The sequence below is a fragment of the Cebus imitator genome, unplaced genomic scaffold, assembly GCF_001604975.1.
Source record: "Cebus imitator isolate Cc_AM_T3 unplaced genomic scaffold, Cebus_imitator-1.0 Scaffold38, whole genome shotgun sequence".
In the NCBI taxonomy this organism is placed as follows: domain Eukaryota; kingdom Metazoa; phylum Chordata; class Mammalia; order Primates; family Cebidae; genus Cebus; species Cebus imitator.
The window spans coordinates 7,984,690-8,001,642 of NW_016107353.1; the positions used below are offsets into that span (position 1 = coordinate 7,984,690).

Consider the following 16,953-nt stretch of genomic DNA (forward strand, 5'->3'; position numbering starts at 1 on the left):
AGACTTTGGTATTTTTCACCAAATGTGGTTGACTGCCAACTGGGATCGGGCTAGTAGTCTAAGTTCATTTTCACTTTTTTTTTCCCACTGTGTTCCAAGCATAGCTTTTTATTCTTTCTTTTTTTTTTTTTTGAGACAGAGTCACTTTTTGAGACAGTCTCTCCACTGCCCAGGCTGGAGTGCAGTGGTGTGATCTCGACTCACTGCAACTTTTGCCTCCTGGGTTCAAGCAATTTTCTTGCCTCAGTCTCCTGAGTATCTGGGATTACAGGTGCCCACAACCATGGCTGGCTAATTTTTGAATTTTTAGTAGAGATGGGGTTTCACCATGTTGGCCAGGCTGGTCTTGAACTCCTGACCTCAGGTGATCCACCCACCTTAGGCTCCCAAAGTGCTGGGATTACAGGCTGAGCCACCGTGCCTGGCCCAGCTTTTTATTCTTCACTGTGAGCAGGTTGATACACAGGTTAACAGATGGAGCTGAAGATGGTATGATATGGTGCCAGTTACTATATGATGTCATCAGGGAGCCTATTCTAAGCATTGTGCCTTGGGCAGCCTCAGAAAATAAAGATATTGCTTGAGACTGAGAGGAGGGCAGCACTGGGACATTTTGAACAAAAAGCTGGGGTCTAGGGGAACTGGTCTGCTGTTGTGTCTGTTATTTCATGTTCCTTATTTTCTGCTTCTGAATTAGTCAAGTGAGGAGGAGGTTAGGGCAGATACACTTTCAGGTCTTCTCTGCTCTCTGATATTGGGTTATGGAGGCCAGCCAGAACTAATCAGGGTTTCTTGAATCTAGGTATAAAGTTTATCGTGCTATTGATTTGCTTTGTTTTTACCCCAGGTGTGCAAATCAGTTTTCAAATGTCCCAGGCAGAAATGTAAAGACTGAATGTTGGCAGCCGATTATGGCATAAACAAGTCTAGCGATAAAAGACTGAAGGTTGAAAATGGAAGAGGTAGAGGCAAGGACTGAGAGCCGAATTTTGCTTCACTGTCTACATGCTGCACTGCCTGTGTCATGCTAAGCGGCCATGACAGTGGCAGTTCTAAAGCATACCTTGTATGGTATGTGCCAATCCTGGCCATCGTCAGTTGCTGTGTTCATCCCTAGCTCCGAATCAGCCAAGACTGGCCTGGGAGACCGGACAGGCAGCCTGTTAGAGCAGAACGAGTCCTAGAACTGGCCATGGGTTCTGGTGTGAATTCTGCCATGGACACGGTGTGTGGGCCTCACCCCTCCTCCGTCAGAGGAGCAGTTCTGAGCTAGGCGATATATAAACCTCTGTGCTGTGTGAGTAAGCATATGGGCAGCACCACTTTGTCAGGCCCAACAAGCGTAATTTGGATGCACTGTGAGGCTCTAATGAGTACAGCAGTCATAATCATCATAAATAAACCGCCAGGGCTGCCGTGGATGTGAAATGCCCAGGCACATTCTACTAATTTGCTGATGGTAATCAGACAAGAGCTGCTGCTATGGGAGGGAGCATCACACTTAGAGACGCTTCCTGAAAGTGCCTGAAATGCGAACTTGGAAGCCTGGGGCTTAAAGGAATCTTAAAGGTCATCCATTCCAGTTTCTTTTTATCTCAAGCTGAAATCTGCCTCCCCATAGCTTCTATCAATTGATGTGCAGACAACAACACTTGCATGTCATACAGAAAAGATTTTCTATTTTTAATCTCTGGAGGGAGCTGAGAATAGTATGTACAGGATCCGTGTTCCTTACGGCTCCTCATGAGGAAATCCTGGTTTTCTATAGGTTGGTTAGCTGTGAGATTATTTCCTTAAAAGGTGATAAGAATTGATTGTGCTACAATTTGATCAGTATCTTATGTCAGAAGAGAACCCCCGTTTTTATCTGGGGGTATTTATGCATTTATGTACAACATTCAGTGTATTAACTACTTTGGAGCCTTTTTCTTTTTCTTTTCTTTTTTTTTGAGACGGAATTTTGCTCTTGTTACCCAGGCTGGAGTGCAATGGCGCAATCTAGGCTCACCGCAACCTCCGCCTCCTGGGTTCAGGCAGTTCTCCTGCCTCAGTCTCCTGAGTAGCTGGGATTACAGGCACACGCCACCATGCCCAGCTAATTTTTTGTATTTTTAGTAGAGACAAGGTTTCACCATGTTGACCAGGATGGTCTCGATCTCTTGACCTCGTGATCCACCCGCCTCGGCCTCCCAAAGTGCTGGGATTACAGGCGTGAGCCACTGCGCCTGGCCTTTGGAGCCTTTTCTATCTGCAGTATACGATGCTAAGTGCCACAGCAGACAGAAGCGTTGGTGCCTTATTACCAGCTGTCATTCATCGCTTCACTCAACGACATTTATTTTTGCTGATAGGCTCTCGTTCTTGTCCTTATGAAGTTTTTGGTCTGTTGAGGGAGAGAATGATTGATTAGTTAACAAACTGTATTGAAATTATTCCCATCCCTTTAGACTCTAACCTCCTTGAAGCAGAGGTTATGTGCTGTGCATTACTGAATTTCCAGTATTTAGCACAGAATAGGCACACAGTAAATAATTAAATGAGCCTGTGGTTGAATATATGAAGGAAAAAGCACAGACTTTGGTGTCTGCTCTGAGCTAGACCCTGACTCAACATTTACTAGCTATGAGACTGGGAATAAAGACACAAATCTTCATAAAATAGAACCTATTTCACAGGGTGGTTGTGAGGATTAAAAATTGATAATATACAGAGTGCTTGGCCCAGTGGTTGGCATATACTTGTATGAAAACAATGTGCATTCCTTTCCTACTGTAGCTCCTTAAGGTGCCTTTTGCATCTGTATAAGAAAACTAAATGAGACTGTATTTCTAGAGTTCATTGGATGGCTAGTGTTTTGAAATTAAAGATGGCCCTACAGGTGAGGCCCCACCCCTGAAAGTTTTTGAAGGAGCCTGAATTAAGTTTACCATGGTAAAGAGAAAATCTGTACCTACATTTTAAAATCACTGATGGAGTAAATTTCAAAGATTCTCATCACAAAGAAATGTAAAATATTTGAGGAGATGGATATGTTAATTAGATTGATTTAGTTCTACATTATATTCAGAAATCATAGCATCATTTTGTACCACATAAATCTGTACAACTATAGTTTGTCAATATATAATAACGATGATGAAAGAATGAGCTCATGATCCTGAGAAAGCTGCAAAAACCCACAAATTCTGGTAACATGAGGCCACACCTCTGGTTGGGTAGACCACAGTTTCCTTTCAGATAGAACCATTTTTTGACATGATACTTAAAATTATCACTAAGGTAATGATGAAATAACCATTATTTTTAAAATATCACAAGTTTAAATAAGCTTATAGTTTTAAATATGTTTGGGTTGTTTCCTTCTAATGGGAACGGGACGAAAGGCACATACATTCTTTAAGCCAAATCTTTAGCATTATATTAAATATGTTGCCTGACTTATAGGTAGTGAAATTGGTAAGATTAAGATAATGGCTCTTATGAAGAGCAGTATTATGGACCACTTCATTCTCCAGCCAGTAAGGTGGCTATCACTGGTTTTTTTTTTTTTTTTTGAGATTGACCCTCCATCTGTTGCCCAGGTTGGAGTGCAGTGGCACAATCTTGGCTCATTGCAACCTCTGCCTCCTGAGTTGAGCTGATTCTCCTGCCTCAGCCTCCCTGAGTAGCTGGAACTACAGGCATGCGCCACCATGCCCAGCTAATTTTTTTTTTTTTTGTATTTTTAGTAGAGACAAGGTTTCACCATGTTGGCCAGTCTGGCCTCAAACTCTTGACCTCACGTGATCTGCCCGCCTTGGCTTCCCAAAGTGCAAGGATTACAGGCATGAGCCACCGCACCTGGCCTGCTACCGTTGGTTTTATCATGTAGTCTCAATTTTCATTTCATATATGCTCACTCATTCACAGCTCAAAAACAAAATATATAAAGAAAAACTAATCAGAGTTACAGAAATTAGATTCCGATTTTAGGATACATTGTTAATTTCTCTATATGTACAAAAAATATGAACTTGTTTTTCTGTAGCAAGGAGTGTGCTTACCGTTTTATCTTTCATGTTTTAAATGTTGAAATCTTAAACTCACAGAAATGTTAGGAGAAACGTTACAGTACGTGTAAATTTTTCCACCTGAATTATTTGAGATGAGGTACTGGGTATGATTTATCGTCACCCTGAATACTTCGTTGTATGCTTCTAAGGACATCTTACTGTGTAATAGGTTAGTGGAAAAGTAACTGTGGTTTTTGTCATTATTTTAATGGCAAAGACCACATGCAATTACTTTTGCACCAGCTGAATAACTGCAATATGCAGATTTGAATATCCCTTACTTGAAATGCTTGGGACCAGGAATAAGTGTTGTAGATTTTGGGCTCTGTAGATTTTGGAATATCTGCATTTACGCTAGTTTAGCAGCTCAAATTTAAAAATCCAAAATCTGAACGTGCTCCCATGAGCATTTTTATGAGTGTCTCATTGATGCTCAAAAAGTTTTAGATTTTGGAGCATTTCAGATTTTAGATTTTTGGATTTGGGATACTCAGCCTGAATAACCAAACTCTGGAAGTTAACCTTGATGTATTCCTAACATTTATGCCTCAAAACCAAGGTACTGTTCCCTGGTTGGGGTTGGGGGGGGGTCTTCTGGCTAATGGAGACTATCTGGGCTCAGGTGTTAGCTTTACCCCTAACTAGCAGTCACTTAACCTCTCTATGATTCCATTTCTTCCTCTGCATATGGGTGATAATAGTATCTATTTACCTCATAGCATTATTGCAGAAATAGTTGTGTATATGTGTGTAGAATAGAAAAGTGCCTGGCACGAGCTAGGCACCATGTATATGCTGGCTTTTACTGTTAACACCCTCCCTTCTCCACTCTGTGTGTACTGTTCTGTGCCTGTGTGGTGAAAAACTATAACCCTTTACTCTCCCTTAGCCTCACCTTTTTTCTCACATGATCCAAGGAAGGTGAGAGGCAGCATTAAGTTAAAGCTTGTGTATGTTCTGCCCATATCTTGTAGCCATTGCAAAGGCTTTTATATTTAAAGGTGATTTTTAAAAAGCCTGCTCTTTGACCCACCTCTGGAGCTAGAATTAGTTCTTAGATGCAATTGTGCTTTCATGCATTGGGTGTCTACACAGGATTGCCATTGGGAAGTATTTTCAAAGCCCTAAGATGTGCTTTTGCAGTGGAATCTTTAAGGGCCGTAAGAATGGATAATTTCCTGGCTATTGGTTGAATAAGAAAGATAACTTTTGCCTTTCAGAGATTGTTATATTTTATAATGCAAAGATGGTTTTGAATATATTTAGTTTTAAAATATTCAGTAGGTGGTGTACTAAAGCTTAGTATTCTTAGCCAGGCCTCATATTACAAGTAGGGGAGGAGATGGGAGGGGGAATTGGTTGGCTGGCCACCCTTTCTATGAGGAAGGGCACCTGGCAATGGAAAGAAATGAATTCACTACCACATCATTCCCTGGAGGCCATGGCCAGGTTGAATGAGAATGGTGGTGTTGGTATGAGTTGGGTTAACCTTATTTTTTGAAACCAATAGCCATCCAGACACAAAAGGACAAAAACTATATGATTCCGCTTGTGTGAACTTACATCACTCTCCAGAGCCTGGCTGGCTAAGACCAAGAAGGTGGACGGCACCTAAGGAGAAGAAGCAGGTGGGCTTCCCTGGAGCAGGACAGCCTTGTTGGGAGATGCAGAAATGAGATGGAAGCGGGAAGACATCAGCTTTTAACATGAACAATCATTTTCAGTTAGTAATGCAAGACAGTGAGAAACCTGGTTTTAGTGGGGTACATGGGAATAGCAAGTAATTCATGTATTTTAGGGTTCAATTTGATTTCCAGCTTTGTAGCTTTGTCTTCTACTGGCCGTGAACTCTGGGATACCAATACCTGCCTCGCCGGCACGTATGTGTGAGCGCCAAACGTGGTACTTGCCACATTCTCAACAATAAATCAATTTCTCATTATTATTAGGTTTTTCCATTACTGTTTCAGTGCCTTCCTCCTGCCCCACCACTATACTGCGGATCTCTGTGATTTCTTCCATGTCTGCTTTGTCCTGTGATTCCTGGAATAGAGTCTATTGCTTTCTGTTGCTAGTGTAATTGAAAAGGCTCAACAAGCTTTGGATGAGTGAAGGAAGCTGAAATCTTTGTTTTAATCTACATAGACTTCTACGTCTCATATTATAGATCTGGCAACCTTAAAATTGCTATTGTGGTGTGGATATTTATTTATGGCGCTAAGCCAAGTAGCCTTGGTTTTGGTTGAGAGGAGGGATAGTATCTATTTTTTTAAAATCTGTGTTAAATATAATTTTAGGCAGAACTTAACATCTTATCCATGTTAGTGTAAAATCAAACGAAACACATCAGCTCTCCCTGCAGGTAGATCTCTCTTTAGAGAAGAGCACTGTACAGAAGACTTATGAATAAATTAATTTTTTGTATCTCTAATCCTGTTTTTCCTGAATTATGTAATTACTTTAGGTCAGTGATATAGTAAATGAGGTCTGTCATGTTTTGGCTTTGAGTTTCTTTATTCTCACCTACACTGTGTCCATGGTCTGTAAACAGATACTTAAGTACATAAAAGAATCTTGTCATTTAAAAGTATCCCACAGGGAATCCTATTAAAATGTTAGTAATCACCTGTCAAATGTCAGGTGGCATGAGGTACCAGGTATAATAGGATGCTCCAGGAATGAGTTGGGTAGAGCTGGAAGCTAGGGACAGGCAGGGTCTGGATAGGCAGACCCCCAAGAGTGAATTCCTGTGTTCATTACCCCTTGTCAGAAAGGGACAGAATTAACTCAGGCTCTACTCAGTCCATTTGCCAAACCAAGAGGTGAGACTGGTGGGTGGGATGCAAGCACCGCCCTTTAGGTGTTGGGAGCAGTGATTCTGCCCAGGGGACTATATCATCGTGATTCTGGCCACCTGGTCTTTTTACTCATGGTCCAGTCCAAAGGGAGAGAAGGGCACTGGCTACATAATCAGAGGTTCATGAGGAACAAGCATGCTAGTTAGAGAAACCAAGGCAGCATCATTTATATGGACTGCGCCAGTTTGGTGGTGTAAAGAAAAGACTGTGACACAAAGGGTCTGCTATAGCCCAGCATTTATGGGATGCCATGCCAAGCACAATGGCAGGCTCCCCAGCTAGTACATGGAACTGCAGCTCTTCCAGTCCCCTGCTCAGCGGAGACCCAGAGATGGGACAGGGTTGTTCTCTCAGGTGGAAAGCTCTGGGGACTAGAGCTAGGTGGGGCTTGGAAGGCCAAGGTTGACACTCCACTCACTGCCACACCAGCCTTTCCGCACCACCCTCCCTTGCCTTCTTCCCTTTGGCTAGTGTACTGTTGTGTTTGTAAAACATAAAGCTAGTGCTCGACTTACGACCACAATTGGTTCCAACAGACCGGTCGTAACACGATTTGGTCGTAAGTTGAGTAGGCTATATGCACACGGAGATGGTAGCGCTGCTGGAAGCTGGTCCGCACTGTCGTACGTCCAGCTGGGCAACCTTTGCACTGCCAGACACGGAGCAGTCGTGGCTAGCGATTGTGGTCGTAAAGTTGAATGGTCATAAGTTGCATAAGTCGTAAGTCGATCAATACCTGTATTTTGGGCTGAGTGCGGTTACTCACACCTGTAATCCCAGTGCTTTGGGTGGCTGAGGTAGGAGGACTGCTTGAACCTGGGAGTTTGAGTCCACCCTGGGCAACATAGATCATATCTCTACTAAAAAACTGAAAGCCAGGCATGGTGCTACACACCTGTAGTCACAGCTGCTCTGGGGACTGAGGTGGGAGGATTGGTTTAACCCAGGAGGTTGCGGCTGCAGTGTGGTGGCACTGCTGCACTTCAGCCTGGGTGACAAAGCAAGACTTTGTCTCAAAAAAAAAATGTGTGTATGTGACTACACAGACATATAAATATATTTTAAATATACATAAATATATATTTATATGTTTTAAGTAAGTGAACATCTGAGACATGAATATTACAAAAGGGCTCACCTATTGGAAAAGTGGAAGGTACTTGGGAGATCCACTGTCATGGCCTTTATTTTTAGAGAGAGCTTCTACTTGCTGAGACAGTTATGCTACCAGAGAGCAGTGTTTCTGCGCTATTCTCTCCTGGAGGGCTTGTTAAGTTTAATTGCTGGGCTCTATCCCCAGAATTTCTGAATTGGTATGTCTGAGGTGGCACCTGAGAAGCTGCAATTCCAACCAGTTTCCAGGAATGCTGCTGCCCCAGCGGCCGTGTCTTGAGAACGACTGTGGTAGAGTAATCCGTTTCTTAGTCATGCTGTGAATCTAAATTGTAAATCTATAGTCCATGTCTAGACCAACATTAATAAAAATGCCTTTTATTGATATGCTTGTCTGTGTCTCCTTTGAACAGGTATTTTGATGTTGGCCTGCATAATTTCTTGATCAGGTAAGCCAATAATTTTTGATTTAGATAACATTGAATAGCATAGCTATTATGAGAGGTGGAAATGGAAGATAAATTCTTGTTAAATATCTTGATAAATAATGGCACTTGTATATAAATACTTGTCAAGAAAACATTGCTAACACTACGGTTTTCTGCATCTCCCAGAAGCACACATGATTAAACAATTAAAGAAATCGATGCGTAAAGAGGTTTATTTCTAAAGTGATAGTTACCCGAGATCTTGGACAAGTGTAATTCCAACTCCTAGGGTGCTGGAAACACTAATTGAAAAATTAGGAGTGCCAGCTTCTATTCAGACATTAAATAGCCCCTTTAACCAATTTTCCCTCCACTGAATTTAATGTTTTTAAGTGAAATCTTCCAGTTGCTTTATAGTTGTGAAGATACAACCTTGTTCATAATCAAAAGAGATTAGTGATGGCAGTTCATATCCTTGTTTATTGGTGATTTTTGCCAGAGTTGGCTTATGGGACATATTAATTTCAAGTAGCTATTAAACAAAGGTTAAATGGAAATATGTCAGCATATTAATCATATTTTTAAGAATCTGCATGATTTTTTTTGCTATCAACTTTGCTGTGTTTTCTAAATGTATTAATATTGAGCATGTATTACTCTAATAATGATGAATAATGATCATTAAAAATGCTTGTCAGAAATATTTAGGGAAGCAGGAATGGTTGCTAAAAGACTGCAAGCTAAAGAAGACAAGGAAACCAGAAATTATGTAGAGTGATTTGCTTTCTGAAAGTATGTATCTCTAAATGCTAGTTAATTCTAGTAGCCTGATAATGAGCAGTCTGTAGACTGTGATTTTTGGGTGAGTGTTATGGTACTTCTGTTTTCTGCAATGCATGGCCATCTCCCTATTGCTAAGATGCTCTTTGAGAGGAAGTGCACATCACTGACATCACCTTTATCTCCCCAAAAAAACACATGTCTTCTGCACTGGATGTGGTGGTGTTCTGAGTGAGGCCATGCATACCTTGTCCACTTTGTCCTCTTTTCCAAGCCTCATCCAAGGCTACACAGTGAAACCTCCTTGGCCTCCCCCAGACTCAAGGATTATGGATGATCCTGGCTTTCTCCAGGATCCAGGCAGAGATACTAGTGTGTGAACTGCTATTCTTGACGAAGCAAGGGTAAATGCATTTTAGCAGGATGGACAAAGGACTGGCAGTCATGGGAAAAGAAGTCATGAGCATTCCATAGCTGAACTGATCAAAAGAATCTATCTGGATTTATTAATACTTCAGGGAGTAGTTTGAGTTTTTTATTCGATGTCTTTGGTGCTTTGTACAACTCCCATTGTAATGTTTCCTTAATGCCTTGTAGTGGATGCAAGTTTGTACTCTTCTTATCTTCTCCAGTAAATTTCCTGAGGTCAGGGATCATGTCTTCGTCACATATCAACGATTACATTCAGAAACCTGTATAGGATCAACCTTCAAAAAACATTAGTGCTAGGGGGGAATGAATGAGATGAGACAGAAAGGACAAGGAGGGTGAGGCGGGTTGAGAAGAAGCTGTACAGTCACTTATTGAGCAAATAACTATTAAGCCTACCATGTGCCACTTACTTGAATATGTCTGGGAATGCTGTCACTTGCAAAAGCAGACATTTGATTTGAAGCTTCCCTTGCCAGCCTTGTAGTCGAAGTAAACGGTGATCTGCCTCAGGGATCCCTCCTCTCTTTCCTTCTTTTAGACTCCAACCATTCCTCCTATGTTGAGTCTGGGGAAGGAGAGGGAGTGGTCAAGTGGCTCTAATGTGACTGGAGCTGGGATCCCGTTGCCCTGGCAGGAGACCCTTTTGGGGGAGGTGCTGGAAGATGTGCCGCCTGGTCACCTTAACCAGTGTTCTGTGAAGCGAGCAGAACTGGGCCAGTAAGGCTTCTCTCTACCCTGCCATCTTCTGTATTTCCTTTCCCTCACTCGGGTAGGGGGCAGAGCAAATCAGTGGGTTTATCTCTTGTCCAACTGGGGAATGAGAGGTTGGTTTTGCAGGCATCTCTTGCCTCTGGGAGTAGGTCTCTTCCTCTCCCATCACGTGGTAGCACGCCCCAGTAAGCAAGCAACTTAATTCCAAGGAGCCTCTTCCTCTTTCCTCTTCCCAGCTTGGGAGTAAAGGGTAGGGGTGGTGAAGATGGTGGCTGGGAGCAGAGTCAGTTCTCCATTTCTCAGTAATCCCAGAATGGGGTGGATCTCAGCTCCTTATCTGCAGCTGTCTTTAGAAAGTGGGTACTTTAAGCCAGGCACACTGACTCATGCCTGTAATCTTAGCACTTAGTGAGGCCAAGGTGGGCAGATCACTTGAAGCCATGAGTTCAAGACCACCCTGGGCAATTTGAAAAAAATCTCACCTCTACTAAAAATACAAAAATGAGCCGGGTGTGGTGACACATGCCCATAATCCTGTCTACTTAGGAGGCTGAGGCATGAGGATCACTTGAACCCAGGAGGCGAAAGCTGCAGTGAGCCGAGATGGGGCCACTGCATTCCAGCCTAGGCAACAGAGTAAGACTCCGTCTCGAAAGGAAAAAAAATATATATTTTCTGCTCCCAGCTTAGGAGGGAAGGTCAGACCCGATGGGACCCAGCACCATTTATGACTGGGCACCTTAGTGAGAACTGTTTAATTGGGACATTGACCCTGAAGCTAGGTCGAAGAGGGTGGGGGCTCGATGGGTTGAGCAGTGAGGGAATGGCAGCAACAGCTCCTTTAAGAAGATGAGCTGTGAAGAGGAGGAAAGAAAGATAGGGCAGCTGGTGGAGAGGGTGGGTAGAGTGGGTATTTTTTCTTTTTAATGGGATGAACTCTTGTATTTAGCCACCGGTAGGCCTTAAGTGTCCTCTAGACTTAGAAAAAGCAGTTTCATTTAGGTGGAGAGAAGTAGAATCTGATTGCTAGGAGTGAGTGGCTCCATAGTAACTTCAGACAGCAATGGCATTTTCTTGTAAATAAATCATTAGAGAAAACCTTAGAGAGTTGGAAGAGTGAGAGGGATGATACCTAAGGAATCCTCACTCTGTAATGGCCAAGAGAAGAAAATATACTTCCCTTTGTGAAAGAGGTAATGTAGGAGAAATTGCCATAGGCTTTTCCCCCCTAAGATTAACTACATTTATTAGCTCCAGCAAGCTCTTATCATGCAGTTTGGTTTGTCAGGCTGTATTGAATGCTTAGTGTTTGGCATTAAAAAAAGCTGCAGCATGCCTGAAATTAATCAGCTGCATCTTTTAAATTGATGGAAGTCATGTCGACTTCTCTGGAATGACGTAAATTTCCACAAAGCCAAGAGCCCTATCTTAGATCTCAGACTAGGCAATTGCAAGGAGGGACATGCTTCCTTTTAAGCCTTGGAGTGTTCCACTGAGCCATGGGGGCAGGAAGGAGCTGTCATGTTTAATGAAATGTGGGCATTTTTGGTATTAGTGTTTTGTGATGACTGTGGGAAAATTCAGTGAGCTCAGTCCTGCTTCTTAGAGAAATCACGGAAACAGCAATCATGGCTTACCTCGGAATAGTCTCAGAAGAAGCCTACTGGCTGGAGTTCTTAATATGACACTGCACAAGAAAAAGGAAAAAGGTGACCAACCTGGTGAAAGAGCATACGGAATAAAAATCTGTTTCATTATAGATAACAGGGTGGCTTGTTTAAATTTAGTTTAGTTTAGCTACGGTAAGAAAGCAAAAAAGTGACTTTTGGTTTGTTTCTCGCTGACTGAGGCATTTTTCTTTATCTTTCTTCTTTTATTTTCGAATAGATCTGGGGTTTTGCCATGTTTCCCAGACTGGGTCTTGAACTTGTGAGCTCAAGCGATCCTCCCACCTTGGCCTCCCACAGTGCTGGGATTACAGGCATGAGCTACTACACCTGGCCAGCATTTTTCTTCTTACCCAGAATGGTAGCCAGCACTCTCTCTTTTAAGACAAAGGTGTACATTTGGTCTCACTTACATGTGGAATCTAAAAAGCTGAACTCTTGGCCAGGCGCGGTGGCTCAAGCCTGTAATCCCAGCACTTTGGGAGGCCGAGGCGGGTGGATCACGAGGTCAAGAGATCGAGACCATCCTGGTCAACATGGTGAAACCCCGTCTCTACTAAAAATACAAAAAATTAGCTGGGTATGGTGGTGCATGCCTGTAATCCCAGCTACTCAGGAGGCTGAGGCAGGAGAATTGCCTGAACCCAGGAGGCGGAGGTTGCGGTGAGCCGAGATCGCGCCATTGCACTCCAGCCTGGGTAACATGAGTGAAACTCCGTCTAAAAAAAAAAAAAACAAAAAAAACAAAACTCAACTCTTAGAAACAGTAGAATGATAGCTACCAAGGTCTGGGAGTGGGAACTCAGAAAATGTCAAGGAATGCAAAATTTCAGTGAGACAGGAGAAGTAAGTTGAAGAGCTCTATTGTACAATATTGACAATAGCTAATAATGATATATTCTTGAAAATTGCTGAGAGGAGATTTTAGGTTTTCTCACCACAAAGATAAGTATATGAAGAAATGCATGTGTTAATTAGCTTGATTTATCCATTTCACAATGCAAACATATTTCAAAACATGTTGTACGCAAATACATCTAATTTTTGCCAGTTAAAAAATATTTTTAAAAAGATGAACAATACTTGTTTTGTTGCCTCCTCCGCCTCTGGCTGCGCCTGTCTGGGCTCCTCAGGTAGGGCAATGGTTTTCAGTGGAGCAGGATAACATCATGACTTTAAAAAAAAAATGACACCTTGTATTTGTATTTGTGGGGTACAATTTGATGTTTTTATGTATATATATTTTGTAATGATCGCATCAGGGTAGTTAGCATATATGTCATCTTAAGCGTTTATCATTTGTGGTGAGAACATCCAAAAGCCTGTCTTCTAACTATTTTGTAATATGCAATACCTTACCGTTAACCATTGTCACCCTCCTGTACAGTTGAACACCAGAACTTACTCCTCCGAATTGCCACTTCGTACCCCTTGACCAGCCTCTTCTCATCTTCCTCACTCTACCCAGTCTTTGGTAACTCCCGTGTTACTCTCTGCAACTGTGTTAGGAATTTTCTTTTTAAGATTCCACGTATCAATGAGATCATGTGGTATTTGTCTTTCTCTGTTCAATCTTTTCAGTTAACATGATGTCCTCCAGATCCATCCATGTCATCATGAATGATGGGATTTCATTCTTTTTTTTATGGCTGAATAGTATTCCATTGTGTTGCCAAAATCAAATAAAATACACAGATGAATCTCTAAAATGTTGTATTTGGCCCTGGGCACAGTGACTCATGCTTGTAATCCCAGCACTTTGGGAGACCCAACGGGGTAGATCACTTGAGGCCAGGAGTTCAAGACTGGCCTGGCCAGCATGGTGAAACCCTATCTATACTGAAAATACAAAAATTAGATGGGTGTGGTGGCACACACCTATAATCCCAGCTACTTGGTAGTCTGAGGCAGGAAAATAGCTTGAACTTGAGAGGTGGGGATTGTAGTGAGCTGAGATCATGGCATTGCATTCAAGCCTGGGTGACAGAGACTCTGTCTCAAAAACAAACATTTTGTTTGGGAAGCGGGAAGTTTCAATTCAGGGCATACACACAGACCAGGTGGTCTTCAGTAGGTCCAGATGTCCAGAGAACAAATAGAAAGTTGGGAGCTTTATTAGAAGGAGAAATGTTAGGTATTGTTTTGGATGATGAGTGATGATGGTAAATAAAACCAGTCTTAGAGTCTAGGCAGGTCACTTCCGCAGCTATTAGGTAAAACTGGTCTTAGGGTTACAGCAGGCTGTTTCAGCACCTGAGCTTGTGGAACATTTAATTCTTGGAGGAAGTGCTATGTGTCCCAGGTGCTTTTCTTCCCAGTCCCTCAACTCTGATTTAATTGGGTAGGACAAGAGTAACCCAATTTCTGTAATTAACTTTCACAGTGTGTATATGCCACATTTTCTTCATCTGTGCATGTGTTGTTGGACACTTGGGATGATTTTATCTCTTGGCTATTGTCAGTAGTGCTGCAGTAAACATGGGGATGCAGATATTTCTTCAGTGTACTGATTTTCTTTCCTTTGGATATATACTCAGTAGTGGGATTGCAGGATCATGTGGTAGTTTGGCTTTTAATTTTTTGAGTAATCTCTGTACTGTTTTCCAGAGTGGCTGTACTAATTTACATTGCCACCAACAGTGTGCAATGTAAAGGGTTCCTTTATCTGCACATCCTTGCCAACACTTTTGTTTGCATTTTTTCTTTGTTTTTGAGGCAGGGTCTTCCTCTGTCACCCAGGCTGGAGTGCAATGGCATGATCATGGCTCGCTGCAGCCTCCACCTCCTGGGCTCAAGCAATCTGCCTACCTTAGCCTTCAGGTAGCTGGGACTACAGGCATGCGCCACCATTCGCAGCTATTTTTTTTTTTTTGTAGACACAGGGTCTTACTGTGTTGTCCAGGCTACTTTTGAACTCCTGAGCTTCAGCAATTCTCCACGTTGTCCTCCCAAAGTGATGGGATTACAGGTGTGAGCCACCGCACTTGACTTTGTTTTTTTTTTTTTTTTTTTTTTTAAATCTTTTTTGGTAATAGCTATTCCAGCTGGAGTGAGGTGGTATCTCATTGTGGTTTTGATTTGCATTTCCCTGACGATAGGTAATGTTGAACATCTTTTCATATGCCTGTCCATTTGTTTATCTTCTTTTGAGAAATGTCCATTAAGATCTTCAGCTCATTTTTTTTTCAAATATTTTCTCCCATTTTGTAGATTGTCTCTTCACTCTAATTGTTTTCTTTGCTGTGAAAAAGCTTTTTAGTTTGATGTAATCTCATTTTTCTGTTTTAGTTTTTATTGGTTATGCTTTTAAGGTCATCTCCTTGCCATAAAATCCTTGCCCAGTTCAATGTCGTGAAATGTTTCCCATTTCCTTATAGTAGCTTCATGACTTTAGATTTCACATTTAAGTCTTTAATCAATTTTGAGTTTATTTTTGTATTTCATGAGAAATGAGTCTAGTCTCATTCTTCTGCGTGTATATATCCAATTTTCCCAGCACTCTTTATTTTCTTCTCCTGAATGTGTGTTCTTGTGGTTCTTTGTCAAAAATCAGTTGGCTATAGATGTGTGGATTTATTTCTGGGCACTCTGTTCTGTTCTACTGATCTGTGTCTGTTTTTATGCCAGTACCACACTGATTTGGTTACATAGCTTTGTAGTATATTTTGAAGTCAGGTAGTGTGATGCCTCCAGCTTTGTTCTTTTTGCTCAGGATTGCTTTGGCTATTTGGGGGTCTTTTGTGGTTCCATATGGATTTTAGGATTCTTGTTTTCTATTTTTGTGAAGGATGTCATAGGTATTTTGATAGGGATAGCACTATATCTGTAGATTGCTTTGGGTAGTATGGTCATTTTAACAATACTAATTTTTTCAATCTTTGAACACAGGGTATGCTTTTATTTATTTGTGTCATCCTCAATTTCTTTCACCATTGTTTTGTAGTTTTTGGTATAAAGATCTTTTTTGGTTTTGGTTAAGTTTATATCTATTTATCTTGTAGCTATTGTAAATGTTTTCTTGATTTCTTTTTCAGATAGTTTGCTCTTTGCATGTAGAAATGCTCTTGATTTCTGTATGTTGATTTTGTGTCATGCAACCCTAATGAATTCATTTGCTAGATCTAAGTTTTTTGGTGGTCTTTAAGGTTTTTTATATGTGAGATCATGTCATTTGCAAACAGGGGCAATTTGACTTCCTCCTTTCTAATTTGGTGCCTTTTATTTCTTTTTCTTATCTAATTGCTCTGGCTAGGACTTCCAGTACTACGTTGAATAAGCATGGTGAAAGTGAGCATCCTTGTCTTGTTCCTATCATAGAGGAAAACCTTCCAGATTTCCCCTGTTCAATATAATGTTAGCTGTGGTTTTGTCATATATGGCCTTTAATGTGTTGAGGTACATAGCTTCTATAGCTAATTTGTTGAGAGTTTTTATCACGAAAGGATGTTGACTTTTGTCAAATGCTTTTTCTGCATATATTGAAGTGATTATATATTTTTGTCTTTCTTTTTGTTAATGTGGTGTATCACATTTACTGATTTACATATGTTGAACCATCCTTACATACCTGGGATGAATTCCACTTGATCATAGTGCATGATTTTCTCTCTCTCTCTCTCTCTCTTTCTTTCTTTCTCTCTCTCTCTCTCTTTCTCTCTCTCTCTCTCTTTCTTTCTTTCTTTCTTTTTTTATCTTTCTTTCCTCTTTCTTTCTTTTTTTCTTTCTTTCTTTCCTTCCCTACCTAACTCCCTTCCTTTCCTTCCTTTCTTTCCTTTCTTTTCTTTCTTTTCTTTCTTGACAGGGTCTCATTCTCTCACCCAGACTGGAATGCAAGTGCAGTGGTACAGTCTCGGCTCACTGCAGCCTCCACCTCCTAGACTCAAGCAATCCTGCTACCTCAGTCCCTCAGTAG

At 41.5% G+C, this 16,953-nt stretch overlaps 1 protein-coding gene across 9 annotated transcripts in view; it reads left to right on the top strand.

Annotated features, from left to right (window-relative positions):
* Nucleotides 1–16,953, top strand: part of HHAT (hedgehog acyltransferase) — a 354,783-nt gene that overhangs the window by 180,656 nt on the left and 157,174 nt on the right. For all 9 annotated transcript variants that reach the window (XR_005199664.1, XR_005199669.1, XR_005199665.1 and 6 more), the window contains one exon: nucleotides 8,437–8,472. Coding sequence is in view for 1 of the 9 variants with exons in the window: in XM_017525581.2 (XP_017381070.1) it covers nucleotides 8,437–8,472 (36 nt within the window). In the remaining 8 variants the exon portion in view is untranslated. The remainder of the gene's footprint in view (nucleotides 1–8,436; nucleotides 8,473–16,953) is intronic.